Raw genomic sequence first — 22,322 nt, 5'->3', positions numbered from 1 at the left:
TTCATGTGAAGAGATGGTGCAAAGGAATGCAGTGAACCTGTAGAAATGCATTGAGATGCCATCTCAGCCATAGTTCAGCACCATCACCTTCTACAGGTGTGTTAATCATTAGTAATATGACACCTCTTCGGTTTTATACATTTTGTGAGAGAAATTGTAGGTTGAAATATATTCTCCTTTATTGCTCGTATTTTCCTTTCTTTGTAAAAGTATCAGCAAACACAATGAATGTAAAATGTCAATAAGGATGTTACTGTGTTTATTCTTGATCATCAAACAAACTTTCTTTTCCTGTATATTTTGTCTTAATAATCTATATGAATGTTATGTGTATTAGTTATGTTTCATCTGCTTGTTTCATTTTCAGATTAACATCTGTTTTGTGTATCTAAATTGTGAAATATATTTAATATAAAAGGCTTGTCTATGTGGGAGAAAAAAAAAATCAAGTAATAAAAATATGTTTTTGTTGAAATACTGTATTTTCATATTTCTCTCCACCCTTGATACGTCCTGAAAGTTGTCCCCAAAAGTGACAAAGTTGAAATCAGTTACACAATGACATCATGGGCAAACAAATTGGTGATTCGAATCAAACTTTATTGACTTTACGTCCAGACGGTAAAGGGGCAAATACAGGCTTCTGAACCCAAAAAACGTGAAACTTTTTTGTTGCTGTTGTATGTTTTTCATTCATTTGGTACTATTTTCTTACAAAACTACGTGCACCCTAAGTAATCAATTATGTAGCATACAAACCACAAAAATACCAGTTTTACATTATCAAATACTGCACATAGAAAACATTTACAAAGCACAGGTATAAAATTACAGCTCCTTGTCTTTGCCATCCTTCAATCAGACAAACTGCTACACTTCGCTCTTTCAAACTCTGTATTTGAATGTCTCATGGAGTCTAGAAGATAGTCCAAACCAATAAGTAAAGGCAGTTCTGCAAATACCAACCTTAGACCCCCAATGAGCCTTTAACCCCCCCACGCTATTGGTCAAAAGCCTCATTGATCAAGCCACAGCATGTTCCCTAAGGATCTACCTTTACAGTTGATAGCAGGGCAACTTACATTTATGTGTGTGAATAAGTGTGGCTGAAGCATTTTAATCTAGATAATCGAAATGACCCAAAATATTATCAGAAACATTAACGTTGCTGTAACTTAAAAAAATTAAAAATTAAAAAAATAAAATAATTCTACAACGTTACCTCATTACATTGCTGCCCGTTTGAGAGGAGGTTTCCTGGCTGGGGATGTTTATATGAAGGCTGTCTTTAAGGGGATTAGCTACTGTGGTCTACAACATGGCTTTGGGAGATTCTCATCTGTGTTTTGTGACAGACAGTCAGAAGTGTAAAGACAAAATGGCTGCTCAGGAACTTGTGCTGTGATTAAACGACGATTAGAACATTTGACAATGTTGACAAACAGCATTTACAGCAGCAGTAGTAAAATTAGAGAGAGAGAGAGAGAAAAAAAAAACACACAATATTCTTATCGTTGATGACGGTTGCTACGTTAACACTGCTTTGTTTCTTTGATTTTCTTTTCTCGTGGAAAAGTGTGGGGTTCATCGTAAAATGTTCTTTGTCCTAAATGCATTGAGTGAGTCAATGGAGCTAAGCTCTGAAAACAGTTTGTCAAATTTGATATGATTTCTGCTGAACTAGACGTTATCAGAGTTGGATTTAAATACTGCCTAGTGGTACTTGTAGAGTACTCTCAATAATGGGCTAGACCAATGTTTTATTTTTACCTTTATTTAACTAGGCAAGTCAGTTAAGAACAAATTCTTATTTTTCAATGACCGCCTACCAGGAACAGTGGGTTAACTGCCTTGTTCAGGGGGAAGAACGACAGATTTGTACCTTATCAGCTCAGGGATTTGAACTTGCAACCTTTTTTACGGTTACTAGCCCAACGCTCTAACCACTAGGCTACCCTGCCGCCCAATGTTTTGTTCTTCAACACTATGGCAGCGTCTACGTTTAAAATGTTCAACATGTATGGCATTGTTCTGACTTGTGAAAGGAGTGCCCGGCACTCCAGGGTGACCCTGCAGTTCAAACTCTGTAGTGATGTTTGTTGTCATCGGAATAGAAAACAGTCAGAGGTATCTAGGCCAGCCCTACTAGTCAAGGTCTAACAGACATAGCTAAGTCCTCTGACACAAGAAGATACATTATTATTGCCAGAAGAAGAACTCTATATCAGTAGGATGGAAGACTAAATTAATGCTACGTTAAATACAATTGTTCATATTTCTTGCAATTCACAGATTTCCCATGATACAGTGCTGAGAGCCTTCAGAAAGTATTCACACCCCTTGACTTTTCTTATATTTTGTTGCGTTACAGCCTGAATTTATTTTGTTCTCACTGGCCTACACACAATATCCCATAATGTCAAAGTGGAATTAAGTTTTTAGACATTTTTACAAATTAATAAACAATTAAAAGCCAATCTTGAGTCAATAAGTATTCGACCCCTTTGTTATGGCAAGCCTAAATAAGTTCAGGAGTAAAAATGTGCTTAACAAGTCACATAATAAGTTGCATGGACTCACTCTGTTGGCAATAATAGTGTTAAACATGATTTTTATATGAATACTTCATTTCTGTACCCCCACACATACAATTATCTGTAAAGTCCCTCAGTCGAGCAGTGAATTTCAAACACAGATTCAACCACAAAGACCAGGGAGGTTTTCCAATGCCTCGCAAAGCAGGGCACCTATTGGTTGATGGGTAAAAAAAACTAACTGCAGACATTCAATATCCCTTTGAGCATGGGGAACTTTTTAATTACACGTTGGATGGTGTATCAATACACCCAGTCACTACAAAGATACAGGCGTCCTTCCTAACTCAGTTGCCGGAGAGGAAGGAAACCACTCAGGGATTTCACCATGAGGTCAATGGTGACTTTAAAACAGTTACAGAGTTTAATGGCTGTGATCGGAGAGAACTGAGGATGGATCAACAACATTGTAGTTACTCCACAATATTGACTTAATGAAAAAGAAGAAAGCCTAAACAGAATAAAATATTTCAAAACATGCATCATGTTTGCATTATTAAGGCACTAAAGTAAGATTGCAAAAAATGTGGCAAAGAAATTAACTTTATGTTTAGGGTAAATCAAATACAACACGTCACTGAGTACAACTCTTTATATTTTCAAAAATGGTGGTGGCTGCGTCATGCTATGCTTGTCATCGGCAAAGACTAGGGAGTTGCTATTGGGATAAAAAATATTCAAACTAGAGCTAAGCACAGGCAAAATCCTAGCACAGACACTGGGAGACAAATTCACCTTTCAGTAGGACAACAACCTGAAACACAAAGTCAAATATACACTGGAATGAAAATGTATGTCAAGACTTGAAAATGGCCGTCTAGCAATGATCAACAACCAACTTGACAGAGTTTGAATAATAAAAAAATAAAAAAATAATTAAAAAACATTGTACAATCCAGGTGTGGAAAACTCTTAGAGATTTACCCAGAATGACTCACAACTGTAATCGCTGTCAACGGTGATTCTAACATGCATTGACTCAGGGGTTTGTGAATACTTATGTAAATGTGATATTTCTGTATTTAATTTTTAATAAATTTGATAACATTTGTAAAGACATGTTTTCACTTTGCCATTGTAAGATATTGTGTGTCGATGGGTGACAGAAAAAAATATTTATTCAGGCTGTAACACTACAAAATGTAGACTACGTCAACGGCTATGAATACTCTCTGAAGGCTCTGTATTTCTAAACTCATTAAATCATCATTATCGTCGTCATGTCGTTATATCATTAAATACAATACATTCTTCAAAGTAACCATGCGGTAAATATTGTAAGGATTACTAAAGTACAAATGTGTATTAAATTTACACTTAATATCAACTTCATAAATAAAATGGTAAATTTAGCTTGATTTTGAAAAAAAAAGTGTTAATTCAGTGGATCAGATAACGTCTAAATTCAACATTAAATAAATCAATACATTTCCCCACATCATATGTCTTATTCATGCCTAGTTTAAAGGTCAACCACAGAGCCTATTCTTTAAAATAAATAACCGAAGATACAGTATAACAGCGACTGAACCAATACAGGTGAGTCAGCCAGGAGAAAAGACTGCAGTGAAACAGTACCAAGCAAACAACAAACAGCTACACTTTAATATAGTGTAATGATGAATAAATACGTTCAGAAAACTATACATTTACAGAGAGATACTTCAGTACAGTATTTCAAGAAAAATACTTGTTTTGTTTACTTAAAAAAAAAAAAAAACGGTGTTTGTTTCAACCGTGTACCAGTGCTACAACAGTAGAGTAACGTCTCCTAAATAAAATAAGGCCACTGTAAACTGGACAAAGCCCTCATTTTTTTAACGAGAATATAAATACACATTTCCCCATCACCTTGCAGTCATGGCTCCATAACTCGTTCATCTAAAATTACTTTTCTCCCCTCATTACAAAAATAAAATGGCAGTATAATACTCATTAAAAGACAATACATTTGTAGTTGGTTTCAGACGTTAATAAACCAGTCTCTCAGAACACTGAGAAAAGTTCTAGAACATGTCTAAGTGAACATTCTAGAAGAGAGCAAGCTCGTGGACGGTTACATTTCAAGCAAAAAACAAAAACAAAACGAAACAATGAAATAATCTCTATAAAAATGGCTCTTATTTAACCACGATAGGAGATATCGTCAGTGTATGAGGATACATTCACCACTTCACTGTGTAGTATCTTAAAGCTGTGGCTAAACAGATGCAGGAGAACATATCTGGCTCTTCAACATTGACAAAGCATAGCTGCGAATAGTCAATATACCCAGTTCATTCCACCTCCCTGCTCAGGTGCATCAACATTCCGTCACATGCCAGCCACGCAAGAAAATACAAGCAAACTACCTGTAATTCCATCCACTTTTTCCCCTTTCTGATTGTCAGCCTCTCTTCTATGTCTCTCACACACTTACAAACATGCTTGTGAAGATTCCCCTGGGTACAGATCTAGGATAAGCTTCCCATCCCCTAAACCTAACCTTAACCATTAGTGGGGGGAAATGCAAAACTGAACCAAGATCAGTGTCTAGGGGAAACTTCACCCTACTCCCCATCAATCCATCTAGGGGGTGTGCTAGGGTCATCCTTCTGACGAGGACTCAGCGTCATGACCTCACCCAGCTCAACTCACTCACAAAGGCCATCATCCCCTTTCAGCAGAGCTGCTCGACCTGATACATAAAACTCTTTCCTTTAACAGTCCTGTTGCTTTACTTTATAGTCCTGTAGTTTTACTTTACAGTCCTGTAGTTTTACTTTACAGTCCTGTTGCTTTACTTTACAGTCCTGTAGTTTTACTTTACAGTCCTGTTTGCTTTACTTTACAGTCCTGTAGTTTTACTTTACAGTCCTGTTGCTTTACTTTACAGGCCTGTAGTTTTACTTTACAGTCCTGTAGTTTTACTTTACAGTCCTGTTGCTTTACTTTACAGTCCTGTAGTTTTACTTTACAGTCCTGTAGTTTTACTTTACAGTCCTGTTGCTTTACTTTACAGTCCTGTAGTTTTACTTTACAGTCCTGTTGCTTTACTTTACAGGCCTGTAGTTTTACTTTACAGTCCTGTAGTTTTACTTTACAGTCCTGTTGCTTTACTGTACAGTCCTGTAGTTTTACTTTACAGTCCTGTTGCTTAACTTAACAGTCCTGTTGCTTTACTTTACAGTCCTGTTGCTTCCCTTTACAATCCTGTTGTTTCACCTAACAGTTCTGTTGCTTTGCCTTAGAGTCCTGTTGCTTCATTTTACAATCCTGTTGCTTTACTTTACAGTCCTGTTGCTTTACTTTACGGTCCTGTTGCTTAACTTAACAGTCATGTTGCTTAACTTTACAGTCCTGTTGCTTTACTTTACAGTCCTGTAGTTTTACTTTACAGTCCTGTTGCTTTACTTTACAGTCCTGTTGCTTAACTTAACAGTCATGTTGCTTAACTTTACAGTCCTGTTGCTTTACTTTACAGTCCTGTAGTTTTACTTTACAGTTATGTTGCTTTACTTTACAGTCTTGTTTCTTCACTTTACAGTCCTGTTGCTTCCCTTTACAATCCTGTTGTTTCACCTAACAGTTCTGTTGCTTTGCCTTAGAGTCCTGTTGCTTCATTTTACAATCCTGTTGCTTTACTTAACAGTCCTGTTGGTTCACTTTAACAGTTTTGGTGCTTTCCTTTAACAGTCCTGTTTCTATACTTGACAGTCCTGTTGTTTAACCTAACAGTCATGTTGCTTCACTTTACAGTCTGTATGCTTTACTTTACAGTCCTGTTGCTTTACTTTACAGTCCTGTTGCTTCACTTTACAGTCATGTTGCTTTACTTTACAGTCTTGTTGCTTTACTTTACAGTTATGTTGCTTCACTTTACAGTCATGTTGTTTAACTTTACAGTCTTGTTTCTTCACTTTAACAGTCTTGGTGCTTTCAGTTAAGCCAGTTTTTCTGCATGGTACTTAATAAATAATATTCAAAACATTGGTGTTACTGGTACCAAAGAAACCCAACGGTTGGCCATGTAAACGTAAGAATATACCAGGTGGACTGTAAAGTAAAGTGAACCAACGTAACAATGCCTGACCACATCTGCAACTCAGCATATATCAATGCTTGGGTTTTCTACTAACAGGTAATTGTGCCACAACTCGAGTGAAGTAGAATTTACAGGTGTCCCTAATAACAAATAACTACACATTCTTCAATAGCTGACATATGACCTTTGGCCCTTCTTTCTGACCTTTGAATTAATAAACATTTCGCAAACCCTTCTTTCTGACCTTTGAATTAATAAACATCACATAGTTCAAGCAATATATATCATTTCAAAGACAAATCACACTACTACTACTATACTTTTGGAGAAAAGCAATATGTCAACACTGCCTTGTTCCCTTTTGGTTCCAATAATGTCATCCATTTGGACGCACTGAGAAAACACCTTATATACTTATGAAAAGGTACAGTCTCTTTATATTAGGGTACACATATAGTACCAGTCAACAGTTTGGACACACCTACTCATTGCAGAATTTTTATTTTCTACATTGTATAATAATATTTAAGACATCAAAACTATGAAATAACACATACGGGAATCATGTAGCAACCCAAAAAAGTGTTAAACAAATCAAAATATATATATTTTTTTTATATTTGAGATTCTTCAAAGTAGCCACCCTTTGCCTTGATGGAAGCTTTGCACACACTTTTGACTTTTGACTGGTACTATTTATACATTCATACTCTTCCTCTTTTCAAACTTCTCAAGTTCTGCTGTGAAAATGGTGTTAGCTACGAGCTACTCAATATATATATTTATAGGACCCATACAACCTCATACAAGTTCCCAAACATGTCAATCACAAAATATCAATTAGCGAAATTTCCAATAGCTCAATAGGACTAAAAATCCAGCTGTTCTTCTTGTTCTCATTTATACAGTTATAAAGTTATTTCAATAGAAGTTTAGTTGTTAATACATGCTTTGTCTTTTTCCTTTCCTTTTCTCTTTCCAATAAACATATGTATGTTTCTATCAGCAGTCAGTCATGCATTTCGTTGAAGAAAACAAATACAGATACATCATGCCAGCTGTCCACGTAATATATATATATATAAATAAAGTACATTTAAAACTACTTCATAAACACGACAGTACATTATTCACTGATTGAGAGAAAAAAAAGTGCTCCATAGCCCTGACTAAATATAACAATCAACACTAACAGGTAAAGTGCTGACAAAACTGTGGAGATAAGACATTTGATAAGAATTTCAAATGCTATTCTAGAACAGAGATTAAAGTGTTCCGGAATGTCTTTGTCTGTGTCTCTCCACAGCGTTCCAATGGCCAGAGTCTACAGAATCTCTCTCCACAGCGTTCCAATGGCCAGTATCTACAGAATCTCTCTCCACAGCGTTCCAATGGCCAGAGTCTACAGAATCTCTCTCCACAGCGTTCCAATGGCCAGAGTCTACAGAATCTCTCTCCACAGCATTCCAATGGCCAGTATCTACAGAATCTCTCTCCACAGCGTTCCAATGGCCAGAGTCTACAGAATCTCTCTCCACAGCGTTCCAATGGCCAGAGTCTACAGAATCTCTCTCCACAGCGTTCCAATGGCCAGTATCTACAGAATCTCTCTCCACAGCGTTCCAATGGCCAGAGTCTACAGAATCTCTCTCCACAGCGTTCCAATGGCCAGTATCTACAGAATCTCTCTCCACAGCGTTCCAATGGCCAGAGTCTACAGAATCTCTCTCCACAGCGTTCCAATGGCCAGAGTCTACAGAATCTCTCTCCACAGCGTTCCAATGGCCAGTATCTACAGAATCTCTCTCCACAGCGTTCCAATGGCCAGAGTCTACAGAATCTCTCTCCACAGCGTTCCAATGGCCAGTATCTACAGAATCTCTCTCCACAGCAGGTTCCAATGGCCAGTATCTACAGAATCTCTCTCCACAGCGTTCCAATGGCCAGTATCTACAGAATCTCTCTCCACAGCAGGTTCCAATGGCCAGTATCTACAGAATCTCTCTCCACAGCAGGTTCCAATGGCCAGAGTCTACAGAATCTCTCTCCACAGCGTTCCAATGGCCAGTATCTACAGAATCTCTCTCCACAGCGTTCCAATGGCCAGAGTCTACAGAATCTCTCTCCACAGCGTTCCAATGGCCAGAGTCTACAGAATCTCTCTCCACAGCGTTCCAATGGCCAGTATCTACAGAATCTCTCTCCACAGCGTTCCAATGGCCAGAGTCTACAGAATCTCTCTCCACAGCGTTCCAATGGCCAGTATCTACAGAATCTCTCTCCACAGCGTTCCAATGGCCAGTATCTACAGAATCTCTCTCCACAGCGTTCCAATGGCCAGAGTCTACAGAATCTCTCTCCACAGCGTTCCAATGGCCAGAGTCTACAGAATCTCTCTCCACAGCAGGTTCCAATGGCCAGAGTCTACAGAATCTCTCTCCACAGCAGGTTCCAATGGCCAGAGTCTACAGAATCTCTCTCCACAGCGTTCCAATGGCCAGTATCTACAGAATCTCTCTCCACAGCGTTCCAATGGCCAGAGTCTACAGAATCTCTCTCCACAGCGTTCCAATGGCCAGAGTCTACAGAATCTCTCTCCACAGCGTTCCAATGGCCAGAGTCTACAGAATCTCTCTCCACAGCAGGTTCCAATGGCCAGTATCTACAGAATCTCTCTCCACAGCGTTCCAATGGCCAGTATCTACAGAATCTCTCTCCACAGCAGGTTCCAATGGCCAGAGTCTACAGAATCTCTCTCCACAGCAGGTTCCAATGGCCAGTATCTACAGAATCTCTCTCCACAGCGTTCCAATGGCCAGAGTCTACAGAATCTCTCTCCACAGCAGGTTCCAATGGCCAGAGTCTACAGAATCTCTCTCCACAGCAGGTTCCAATGGCCAGTATCTACAGAATCTCTCTCCACAGCGTTCCAATGGCCAGTATCTACAGAATCTCTCTCCACAGCGTTCCAATGGCCAGAGTCTACAGAATCTCTCTCCACAGCGTTCCAATGGCCAGAGTCTACAGAATCTCTCTCCACAGCAGGTTCCAATGGCCAGTATCTACAGAATCTCTCTCCACAGCAGGTTCCAATGGCCAGTATCTACAGAATCTCTCTCCACAGCGTTCCAATGGCCAGAGTCTACAGAATCTCTTCCCACAGCGTTCCAATGGCCAGAGTCTACAGAATCTCTCTCCACAGCAGGTTCCAATGGCCAGAGTCTACAGAATCTCTCTCCACAGCGTTCCAATGGCCAGTATCTACAGAATCTCTCTCCACAGAGTTCCAATGGCCAGAGTCTACAGAATCTCTCTCCACAGCAGGTTCCAATGGCCAGAGTCTACAGAATCTCTCTCCACAGCGTTCCAATGGCCAGAGTCTACAGAATCTCTCTCCACAGCGTTCCAATGGCCAGAGTCTACAGAATCTCTCTCCACAGCAGGTTCCAATGGCCAGAGTCTACAGAATCTCTCTCCACAGCGTTCCAATGGCCAGAGTCTACAGAATCTCTCTCCACAGCGTTCCAATGGCCAGTATCTACAGAACCACTAAAGATTGTTTACGATACGCCAGCCTTCATCTTAAATGGACATGTTTGGTCTCAGTGATATTCCTCGTGGTCACAACATAAAAGCTACTGCTTAAAGAAATCCTTCATGTCATTATTTGTTGCGTGTACAATGGCGCCATGAAAGCATGTGATAAATTTGACTCTGAACTGAAATTCAGTCAATCAACAGTGTTAACAAAATTTGTTGAAATATTTTTCATTATGGAAGTTTGGTCATTGCAGCCAACTAGCATAGAACATTAGAAACATTGAGTACGTTTACATGCACACAAATAATGTGATATTTAATTTTTTATTTTATTTAACTAGGCAAGTCAGTTAAGAACAAATTCTTATTTACAATGACGACCTACTGGGGAACAGTGGGTTAACTGCCTTGTTCAGGGGGCAGAACGACAGATTTTTACCTTGTCAGCTCAGGGATTCAATCCAGCAACCTTTCAGTTACTGGCAACAACGGTCTAACCACTAGGCTACCTACCGCCCCACCACTCTAACCACTAGGCTACCTGCCTCCCCTCCACTCTAACCACTAGGCTACCTGCCGCCCCTCCACTCTAACCACTAGGCTACCTGTCGCCCCTCCACTCTAACCACTAGGCTACCTGCCGCCCCAAAAAGTATCGCCCGAACAGATGCTATATTCAACTCATTATGGCAGAAGGCCGAGTACGGAAAAAACATGTAAACACATTACTCAGCTTATCTTAACCGGTGTAAGGTTAAAATCAAAGTAAGCATTTGCTGATTTTCTGAAGCAAACTTTCAAATTATTGGGACGTGTAAACAGCTTAATCGGCGTTCCAGCTGTGTATTTGATCTGCCAGCAGCTCAAGCCTCCCTCTTATGTATGAGTGAAGTGAATACGGAAAAAACGTTATTTATCCATGCTCAGAATCAAATAGGCTTCGCAAAAATAACCTGGTTACTGTGGTAGAACGATTATTTTGATTGGAAATTTTCCGCTTTTATCAAAAATCCCATCAGGTAGCCTGATTTCAGATGTGTCCATGTAAACAGGATTTTTAGGGAAATTGTTCTTCTTGCAAAGCATACAACATTTAAACAAACTATTATATTAATCTGACTATTCACAATAATCACATTATTGTGTGCATGTAACAGCAACCAATAAGAAATGAGAGAGGGCTGATTTAAGAAGTAATATAGGAGTCCTGGCCAATAAGAGACCGGTGTGTCCAGATCACATGACGATATGCAAAACTGTTGACCAGAAGAAATGTCCTTATCAGCAAATGAGATCACAATACACTTTTGAGTTTGAGCTTGTGCAGGAACCAATCAGATGTCACCTACTGGTTGAACAGGAACCAATCAGACGGCATCTACTGGTTGAACAGGAACCAATCAGATGTCACCTACTGGTTGAACAGGAACCAATCAGATGTCACCTACTGGTTGAACAGGAACCAATCAGATGTCATCTATTGGTTGAACAGGAACCAATCAGATGTCATCTATTGGTTGAACAGGAACCAATCAGATGTCACCTACTGGTTGAACAGGAACCAATCAGATGTCATCTATTGGTTGAACAGGAACCAATCAGATGTCACCTACTGGTTGAACAGGAACCAATCAGACGCCATCTACTGGTTGTTGAAGATACTTTCCCTGTGGCTCAGTTGGTAGAGCATGGTGTTTGCAACGCCAGCATGGTGTGCGCAACGCCAGGGTTGTGGGTTTGATTCCCACGGGGGGCCAGTACAAAAAAACAAATGCACGAAATGTATGTATTCACTACTGTAAGTCGCTCTGGATAAGAGCGTCTGCTAAATGACTAAAATGTAAAATACTTGAGAATACAATATATCTGCGCTGCTGAGGTTTACATTGCTGAGAGAACAGTGACCTGACCACATAACCTCAGGGGCTAAAGGTTAAAGTTCACCCAGGTGGCAGTCAGTACCCAATAATCAGACATAGGCCTGTGTGTTTTGGTGGACATCCATGCGTGGGTGTGTCCTGGGTGGGAGATTCTACCACAAGACATCAGAAAGACTTCTATCTTATCAATTCTTCCCACTTCCTAATTACGGTCAGAAACAGGAAGTGAAGATAAGAAACTTAAACAGGAAATCAAGAGGAAGTTGATCCAAAAAGTGCTGGTCTGTACAGTAGACATGTTGTGGGGCAGAAGCATACAATATCACCTCTAGGATATGAAGTCCAGTGTGGTTCGCACTAACAGGGTCTACAATGACCGATGACTATGGCCCAGACTATCCAGAAGCCTTTGTGTTGAACGCTCTTGAGGAAGGAGGAGAATGATTCCTGTTAGTTTGTCAGTTGGTCCTCCTGTGTCCCACGATGCCGCTTGTTCACGAGAGATGCTGGTAGGTTGGGATTTGTTTATTCTGTATGGAAACGATGTCCCTCCATCTCCCAAAACTCAGCGTAGAGTGTTACGTTGTTCATGTTCTTTAGACAGTGACTGATTTAGCTAAATAAATAAAGTACCATCTATATATCTGATTAGAGTCTTAAAGGGCAAGCTATATATATAAAGCACTTTAAAAAAAAAGCACTTTAAAATAACTCAATAAGGGTTGTAAGCAAACGTGTAGGATGCAGCCAATACACACATGAACACACATATCCATATTAGCTATCTAACATCTATATACTTCTCAACTCTGGCTTGTGGAAATGAGAAGATTTGCGCTGCTACCTCACATAATAGTGATTATGTAAACATCCTGTTTATTTGTGTTAATATAACGTGGCCTTTTCTCGCTCCTCCCCAGCCTGTGTGTGTGTTTAGAAGACCTAATATTTTTTTACATTCCGTCTAACTCATAGACTCTGGTACATAACAATACGTTAGATATTGTATTCCTTCTACCTCATAGACTCTGGTACATAACAATACCTTAGATATTGTATTCCATCTACCTCATAGACTCTGGTACATAACAATACCTTAGATATTGTATTCCATCTACCTCATAGACTCTGGTACATAACAATACCTTAGATATTGTATTCCATCTAACTCATAGACTCTGGTACATAACAATACGTTAGATATTGTATTCCATCTACCTCATAGACTCTGGTACATAACAATACCTTAGATATTGTATTCCATCTAACTCATAGACTATGCTACACTACGAGGCCACACCTCAGCGCTCTACCCGATATTGTATTCCATCTAACTCATAGACTATGCTACATAACAATACGTTAGATATTGTATTCCATCTACCTCATAGACTCTGGTACATAACAATACCTTAGATATTGTATTCCATCTACCTCATAGACTCTGCTACATAACAATACGTTAGATATTGTATTCCATCTACCTCAGACTCTGGTACATAACAATACCTTAGATATTGTATTCCATCTACCTCAGACTCTGGTACATAACAATACGTTAGATATTGTATTCCATCTACCTCATAGACTATGCTACATAACAATACCTTAGATATTGTATTCCATCTACCTCAGACTCTGGTACATAACAATACCTTAGATATTGTATTCCATCTACCTCAGACTCTGGTACATAACAATACCTTAGATATTGTATTCCATCTACCTCAGACTCTGGTACATAACAATACCTTAGATATTGTATTCCATCTACCTCATAGACTCTGGTACATAACAATACCTTAGATATTGTATTCCATCTACCTCATAGACTCTGCTACATAACAATACGTTAGATATTGTGTAACTAGCGCTCCTGATAGTAACAATAAAAATTGCTTTGGTTTTAAAAAATAAAGTCGTTTTTCTTCTTAGTTTGGCATAGAGAGTTTAAAAACTGGTTTCGGAATGACCTGACCCTGGGATGAGAAGAAATGCCTTGGCTTGTGTTCCAAATGGCACCCTATTCTCTGAGCTCTGGTCAGTAGTAGTTCACTATATAGGGAATAGGCTGGCATTTTGGGACATAGCCTTGGAATTCTGGGATCAGGGAATGTCGAATGGGGCATCCACTCAACAGGACAGGGATTCTGAGATGGGACAGGGATTCTGAGATGGAACAGGGGACAGGGGACGGGGGACGATGACAGGGGATTGGGACAGGGGTCAGGGGACGGGGGACAGGGGACAGGGGACGGGGGACGGGGACAGGGGACGGGGGACAGGGGACGGGGGATTGGGACAGGGGGACGGGGACGGGGATATTGGGGAGTAAGTAATGCTACTAGAATGCTATGTTCTGGTAAATCATGTTATCTTATGTAGTTATGGGGATGGATCTGAGGGTCAGAGTGTTTGAGTGTGTGTGTGTGTGTGTGTGTGTGTGTGTGTGTGTGTGTGTGTGTGTGTGTGTGTGTGTGTGTGTGTGTGTGTGTGTGTGTGTGTGTGTGTGTGTGTGTGTGTGTGGTGTGTGTGTATTCAGAAGCCTGCATGTATACACGTCTGACTGTGTTTCAGCGTTTATAACTGCATGCTGAGTGTGTGTGTGTGTGTGTGTGTGTGTGTGTGTGTGTGTGTGTGTGTGTGTGTGTGTGTGTGTGTGTGTGTGTGTGTGTGTGTGTGTGTGTGTGTGTGTGTGTGTGTGTGCTGATGCTATATAGTTCTCTCTGTCTAGGTACAGGAGGGGCTGGTGGCACAGCTCTCCAGTGAGGACTGGGACAGTCGCCGTGTGAGAGGTCCGATGCTGGGGTCAGCCAGAGACGAGGTGGGAAACAGCTTGTACCATCCGCTCACCGTGGCACCAAGGTCCAAGTCATCTAGCATGATCTGAGCCATGCCCATGAAGCACTTGTGGTCCATCCGCCCATAGTCACCCCACACAATCACCTGGGAGAGAGAGAGAGAGAGAGGGTGGGAGGAGAGAGAGAGAGAGAGAGAGAGAGAGAGGGTAGGAGAGAGAGAGAGAGAGAGAGAGAGAGAGAGAGGGTAGGAGAGAGAGAGGGTGGCAGAGAGAGAGAGAGAGAGGGGTGGGAGAGAGAGAGAGAGAGAGAGAGAGGGTGGGTGGGAGAGAGAGAGAGGGTGAGAGAGAAAGAGAGGGTGGGAGTGAGAGAGAGGAGAGGAAATTAAGTCAATGCTTTGATTAGCTAACCATCCAAAACATTATATCGCTGCAAGAGATTCGAGAAAATTACAATGCATTTGGGAAAGTATTCAGACCCCTTGACTGATTCCACATTTTGTTACAGCCTTATTCTAAAATAGATTAAATTGTTTTTTCCCCTCATCAATCTACACATAATACCCCATAATGACAAAGCAAAAACAGGTTTTTATAATTTTTGCAAATGTAAAAAAAAATATATATATCACTTTTGCATAAGTTTGTCTGGGCGGCCAGCTCTGGGAAGAGTCTTGGTGGTTCCAAACTTCTTCCATTTAAGAATGATGGAGGTGACACGTCCTGACCATAATAAGATGTGATTTTCTATGGTAGAGTAGGTCAGGGCGTGACAGGGGGTGTTTTTCTATGTTTTGTATTTCTATGTTGGTTTTGTTTGGGATGATCTCCAATTAGAGGCAGCTGGTCATCGTTGTCTCTAATTGGAGATCATACTTCAGTAGGGTGTTTGTCCCACCTGGGTTTGTGGGAGATTAATTTTGAGTAGTGTATGTTTTCACCTCTGCGTCACGGTTTGTTGTTTTGTTCGTTCAGTTTATTGTTTATGTATTGCATAGTTTCACAGTATAAATAAAATGTGGAACGACACACACGCTGCACTTTGGTCCGCTCATTCCTACGACAACCGTGACAGGAGGCCACTGTGTTCTTGGGGACCTTTAATGCTGCAGAACTTTTTTGGTACCCTTCCATCTGTGCCTCGACACAATCCTGTCTCGGAGCTCTACGGACAATTCCTTCGTCCTCCTGGCTTGGTTTCTGCTCTGTCAACTGTGGGATCTTATATAGACAGGTGTGTGCCTTTCCAAATCATGTCCAATCAATTGAATTTACCACAGGTGGACTCCAATCAAGTTGTAGAAACATCTCAAGGATGATCAATGGAAACAGGATGCACCTGACCTCAATTTCGAGTCGCATAGCAAAGAGGCTGAATACTCATGTAAATAAGGTATTTCTGATTTTTTATTTTAATAAATTCACAAAAATATCTAAACCTGTTTTCGCTTTGTCATTATGGGGTATTGTGTGTAGATTGATGAGGTAAAACATTGAATTGAATCCATTTTAGAATAAGGCTGTAACGTAGCAAGATGTAAAAAAAGTGAAGGGGTCTGAACGCTTTCCGAATTAAGTAAGTAAGTCATTAAATACAGATCTAGTGGTGAAAGAAAATGTATCTGGCCATGCAAGATGAATACATGGGGTTCTCAAATCACTAGATTATAGGTATTAACCTGGAGGACTTTGGCCTGAGGACTCTCTTCAAACAGCAAGGCCTGTTGGTAGGAAGGGTCTAGAGTCTTCTTCACCACTCTGGTCTTCTTCTTAGCCAGACACGCCCCATTCTCCAACACATACACCTTCACGTAGGTCGCTGCAGGAAATTTATGCTGGAAATTAACCCCTGTGACTGGTCAGGATGAACAATAAAGTTTTTTTTCTTCTATTCAAATCTACCCTGTGACAGTGCACAAGAAATGAACAATAAAGTTATTTTAATTCAAATTTAGGATGAATCGACTACAGATGTTAATTTAGGATGAATCGACTACAGATGTTAATTTAGGATGAATCGACTACATATGTGAAAACCATTCAGTGGGCAGACTGTTTCCACCAGATGACTTGACAGAGAGGACTTGTTGTGACTTTTGTTACATAAAAAATGTAGCACTGAAGCAGAGAACATTAAAATGATGATGAAAAATAAATTGTGGAAGGATCCAAAGTGATACGCTACTAAAGCGAAGCCTTTCCAGAGCCACCAGCCATAAGAGATGTCCTATCCTAAATGACCAATTAGTGCGCAGAGGGAGGAAAGGGGGGGCTAGAGGGAGGAAAGGGGGAGCTAGAGGGAGGAACGGGGGGGCTAGAGGGAGGAAAGGGGGGGCTAGAGGGAGGAAAGGGGGAGCTAGAGGGAGGAACGGGGGGGCTAGAGGGAGGAAAGGGGGAGCTAGAGGGAGGAAAGGGGGAGCTAGAGGGAGGAACGGGGGGGCTAGAGGGAGGAACGGGGGGGCTAGAGGGAGGAACGGGGGGGCTAGAGGGAGGAAAGGGGGGGCTAGAGGGAGGAAAGGGGGAGCTAGAGGGAGGAACGGGGGGGCTAGAGGGAGGAACGGGGGGGCTAGAGGGAGGAAAGTGGGGGCTAGAGGGAGGAAAGGAAGGATAGAGGGAGGTAAGGAAGGATAGGGGGGGCTAGAGGGAGGAAAGGGGGAGCTAGAGGGAGGAAAGGAACGATAGAGGGAGGTAAGGAAGGATAGAGGGTAGGTAAGGAAGGATGGGGGGGGTGCTCTTTCAAATGCAACCAGTGCAGAAAATATTGGACAGAAAAATGTATTTTGTTTACACAGTTTCTAACACAGTTATCAAGTCAAGCGTTTCATTAACTGTAAAAAAAAAATGACTGATTGGAATGTCCACAGTGCAAGGTGTTCTACATTTGGACGGACAAAGAAACGCCTTCAAGACCGCTTAGCGGAAAAACAAGTACGCCACACGGGTAGCCAATGAAGACTACCCCATGGCAAGGCACCATGGCAACCGTCTAAGGCACTGCAATGCTTGAGGTATCACTACAGATCCGACTTCGATCCCGGGCTGTGTCTCAACCGGCCGTGACCGGGAGACCCATGAGGCGATGCACAATTGGTCCAGCGTCGTCTGGGTTAAAGGAGCGTTTGGCCAGCTGGGATGTCCTTGTCCCATTGCGCTCTAGTGACTCCTGTGGCCGGCCGAGCGCAGTGCACACTGACACGGTCACCAGGTGTACGGTGTTTCCTCTGACACATTGGTGTGGCTGGCTTCTGGATTAAGTGGGTATTGTGTCAAGAAGCAGTGCGGCTTGGCAGGGTCGTGTTTCGGAGGACGCCTGGCTCTCGACCTTCGCACCTCTACTGAGTCTATACGGGAGGTGCAGTGATGAGACAAGACTGTAACTACCAATTGGATTGCACGAAATGTAGGTAAAAAAAGGTTAAAAAAAAATAATTATAAAAAAAATGTATTTACATTTTATTTCTCGAGGCCGTACTTTGCCCCCCCCCCTCGGGATGGAGGTAAGGGGGAGCTAGAGGGAGGTAAGGAGGGATAAAGGGAGGAAAGGAGGGATAGAGGGAGGTAAGGAGGGATAGAGGGAGGTAAGGAGGGATAGAGGGAGGTAAAGAAGGATAGAGGGAGGTAAGGAGGGATAGAGAGGAGGGAAAGGAGGGATAGAGGGAGGTAAGGAGGGATAGAGGGAGGTAAGGAAGGATAGAGGGAGGTAAGGAAGGGATAGAGGGAGGTAAGGAGTGATAAAGGGAGGAAAGGAGGGATAGAGGGAGGAAAGGAGGGATAGAGGGAGGTAAGGAGGGATAGAGGGAGGTAAGGAGGGATAGAGCGAGGTAAAGAAGGATAGAGGGAGGTAAGGAGGGATAGAGCGAGGTAAAGAAGGATAGAGGGAGGTAAGGAGGGATAGAGGGAGGTAAGGAGGGATAGAGGGAGGTAAGGAGGGATAGAGGGAGGTAAGGAGGGATAAAGAGAGGAAAGGAGGGATAGAGGGAGGTAAGGAAGGATAGAGGGAGGTAAGGAGGGATAGAGAGAGGAAAGGAGGGATAGAGAGAGGAAAGGAGGGATAGAGGGAGGTAAGGAGGGATAGAGGGAGGTAAGGAAGGATAGAGGGAGGTAGGAAGGATAGAGGGAGGAAAGGAAGGATAGAGTGGGGTAAGGGGGATAGAGGGAGGTAAGGAAGGATAGAGGGAGGTAGGAAGGATAGAGGGAGGAAAGGAAGGATAGAGTGGGGTAAGGGGGATAGAGGGAGGTAAGGAAGTATAGAGGGAGGTAAGGAAGGATAGAGGGAGGTAAGGAAGGATAGAGTGGGTAAGGGGGATAGAGGGAGATAAGGAAGGGCTAGGGGGAGGTAAGGGGGGTAGAGGGAGGCTAGGGGGAGGTAAGTGGGGGCTAAAGGGAGGAAAGGGGGAGCTAGAGGGAGGAAAGGGGGGGCTAGAGGGAGGAAAGGGGGGGCTAGAGGAGGAAAGGGGGGCTAGAGGGAGGAAAGGGGGAGCTAGAGGGAGGAAAGGGGGGGCTAGAGGGAGGAAAGGGGGGCTAGAGGGAGGAAAGGGGGAGCTAGAGGGAGGAAAGGGGGGGCTAGAGGGAGGAAAGGGGGGGCTAGAGGGAGGAAAGGGGGGCTAGAGGGAGGTAAGGGGGGGCTAGAGGGAGGAAAGGAAGGATAGAGGGAGGTGAGGGGCATGTCTCACATCCAAAGGAAGATGGAGAGCCTATAGCTGAGGTCCTTCCTGCTCCCTCTACTCGTAGACGATTGGTTAAAACAGGGGACCGCCTTAAACAGCTAAACCAAAGGGAAAGCTTTGTGGATTTTCAAACTACAGGCCACTAAGTACTTTGGTTTAAATAAAGATATGGATTTCTCAACATTCAAGTAGGGTCTTTGTTGTCCCTTTGCTGTCATCTTGTGGACACATTGCCCTATGCCATGTTTGGACTGCTGTGGTCCGTGTTGGTTGTGATCTACTGTACTATAAAATGGATGTCTCTCCAACTCTCACCATTTTTGCCCTCCTATTCAAGGCTAGGACTACTTTGTCTTGTCTAATAGCTCTAATACTTTTAATCTTAATATGTATTTCGATAACATATCTATTTCACTTCTGAATGTATTCTGTAACCACTCCCTCTTCAATCAGGGTTGAGTGGAAAAATAAAAATAAATAAAAAGAAGACAGAATTATCGTATCTTTGAACTTCCTGACGAATGCCATGCAGTCGAAATTAGTTTTAAAATAAAGGCATTTTAATTAATTTGATGAAGAGTGCCTTGGTCCTCCTTTCTTTTTCATAAAGTTATGTAGGTTTGTATTGTACCTGTGATTAACAATAAAGTTATGTAGGTTTGTATTGTACCTGGTATGAACAATAAAGCTATGTAGGTTTGTAGTGTACCTGGTATGAACAATAAAGTTATGTAGGTTTGTAGTGTACCTGGTATGAACAATAAAGTTATGTAGGTTTTTTTATGTACCTGGGATGAATAAATGAACAATAAAGTTCTGTAGGTTTGTATTGTACCTGGGATGAACAATAAAATTATGTAGGTTTGATTTGTACCTGTAATGAACAATAAAGTTATGAAGGTTTGTATTGTACCTGTGATTAACAATAAAGTTGCGTAGGTTTGTATTGCACCTGTGATTAACAATAAAGTTATGTAGGTTTGTATTGTACCTGTGATTAACAATAAAGTTATGTAGGTTTGTATTGTAGCTGTTATTAACAATAAAGCTATGAAGGTTTTTTATGTGCCTGGGATGATTAAATGAACAATAAAGTTATGTAGTTTTGTGTTGTACCTGGGATGTTCTTTGACCCTGGTTTAGGGGTCAAACCTCTGGCCTGGCTGATCTCCACCTCTAGCTGGCCTCCTCTGTCCACCATACCCACATGGACGTCACCTACAGGAGGAAAACACACACTCCTCGTGTTTAGGGGCAGATGATTTTACTTTAACCTGGCCAGGAAAAGCTCTGTGCGTAGTTATAGGCCAGAACCCTTCTCCAGGTCAGATCAGGTTACATTCTGGCCATATTATGATGCGGTATCTGATCAGAAAGTGTAGTTTCAGCCTGCAGTACCACTGTTGATCAGCAGGGAGAGACAGAATGCGTGCACTCTGTTATAACGTCTGTTCCACTGTCCTCACAATGATTTACCAAGTAATTTAGGCATAGAATACTGATATTTACTTACCTTCATGAAATTAATTAAATATGTAGAGCCATCCCCATATTCACACACCATCTGGTATCTAATGTAGAGCCATCCCCGTATGTCATACACCATCTGGTATCTAATGTAGAGCCATCTCCATATTCACACACCATCTGGTATCTAATGTAGAGCCCTCCCCGTATTCATACACCATCTGGTATCTAATGTAGAGCCATCCCCATATTCATACACCATCTGGTATCTAATGTAGAGCCATCCCCATATTTATACACCATCTGGTATCTAATGTAGAGCCATCCCCATATTCATACACCATCTGGTATCTAATGTAGAGCCATCCCCATATTTATACACCATCTGGTATCTAATGTAGAGCCATCTCCATATTCACACACCATCTGGTATCTAATGTAGAGCCATCCCCATATTCACACACCATCTGGTATCTAATGTAGAGCCATCCCCATATTCACACACCATCTGGTATCTAATGTAGAGCCATCCCCATATTCACACACCATCTGGTATCTAATGTAGAGCCCTCCCCATATTCACACACCATCTGGTATCTAATGTAGAGCCATCCCCATATTCATACACCATCTGGTATCTAATGTAGAGCCATCTCCATATTCACACACCATCTGGTATCTAATGTAGAGCCCTCTCCATATTCATACACCATCTGGTATCTAATGTAGAGCCATCCCCATATTCACACACCATCTGGTATCTAATGTAGAGCCATCTCCATATTCACACACCATCTGGTGTCTAATGTAGAGCCCTCCCCATATTCACACACCATCTGGTATCTAATGTAGAGCCATCCCCATATTTATACACCATCTGGTATCTAATGTAGAGCCATCTCCATATTCACACACCATCTGGTATCTAATGTAGAGCCATCCCATATGTATACACCATCTGGTATCTAATGTAGAGCCATCTCCATATTTATACACCATCTGGTATCTAATGTAGAGCCCTCCCCATATTCACACACCATCTGGTATCTAATGTAGAGCCATCCCATATGTATACACCATCTGGTATCTAATGTAGAGCCATCTCCATATTCACACACCATCTGGTATCTAATGTAGAGCTATCTCCATATTCATACACCATCTGGTATCTAATGTAGAGCCATCCCCATATTCACACACCATCTGGTATCTAATGTAGAGCCATCCCCATATTCACACACCATCTGGTATCTAATGTAGAGCCATCTCCATATTCACACACCATCTGGTATCTAATGTAGAGCCATCCCCATATTCACACACCATCTGGTATCTAATGTAGAGCCATCCCCA

At 41.7% G+C, this 22,322-nt stretch overlaps 1 protein-coding gene across 1 annotated transcript in view; it reads right to left on the bottom strand.

The window, feature by feature from the left end:
- Positions 1-14,570: 14,570 nt before the first annotated feature.
- The window catches only part of LOC106589097 (regulating synaptic membrane exocytosis protein 3), a 99,072-nt gene continuing 91,320 nt past the window's right edge, over positions 14,571-22,322 (bottom strand). The window contains exons 5-7 of the mRNA XM_014178788.3: positions 20,619-20,720; positions 16,515-16,654; positions 14,571-14,984 (exon numbers count right to left, since the gene is read on the bottom strand). Coding sequence (XP_014034263.2) covers positions 14,769-14,984; positions 16,515-16,654; positions 20,619-20,720 — 458 coding nt within the window. The 3' untranslated portion in view covers positions 14,571-14,768. The remainder of the gene's footprint in view (positions 14,985-16,514; positions 16,655-20,618; positions 20,721-22,322) is intronic.

The sequence above is a fragment of the Salmo salar genome, chromosome 27 (genome assembly GCF_965601325.2).
Source record: "Salmo salar chromosome 27, fSalSal1, whole genome shotgun sequence".
In the NCBI taxonomy this organism is placed as follows: Eukaryota; Metazoa; Chordata; class Actinopteri; order Salmoniformes; family Salmonidae; genus Salmo; species Salmo salar.
This window is presented reverse-complemented; position numbering and strand designations above follow the sequence as displayed.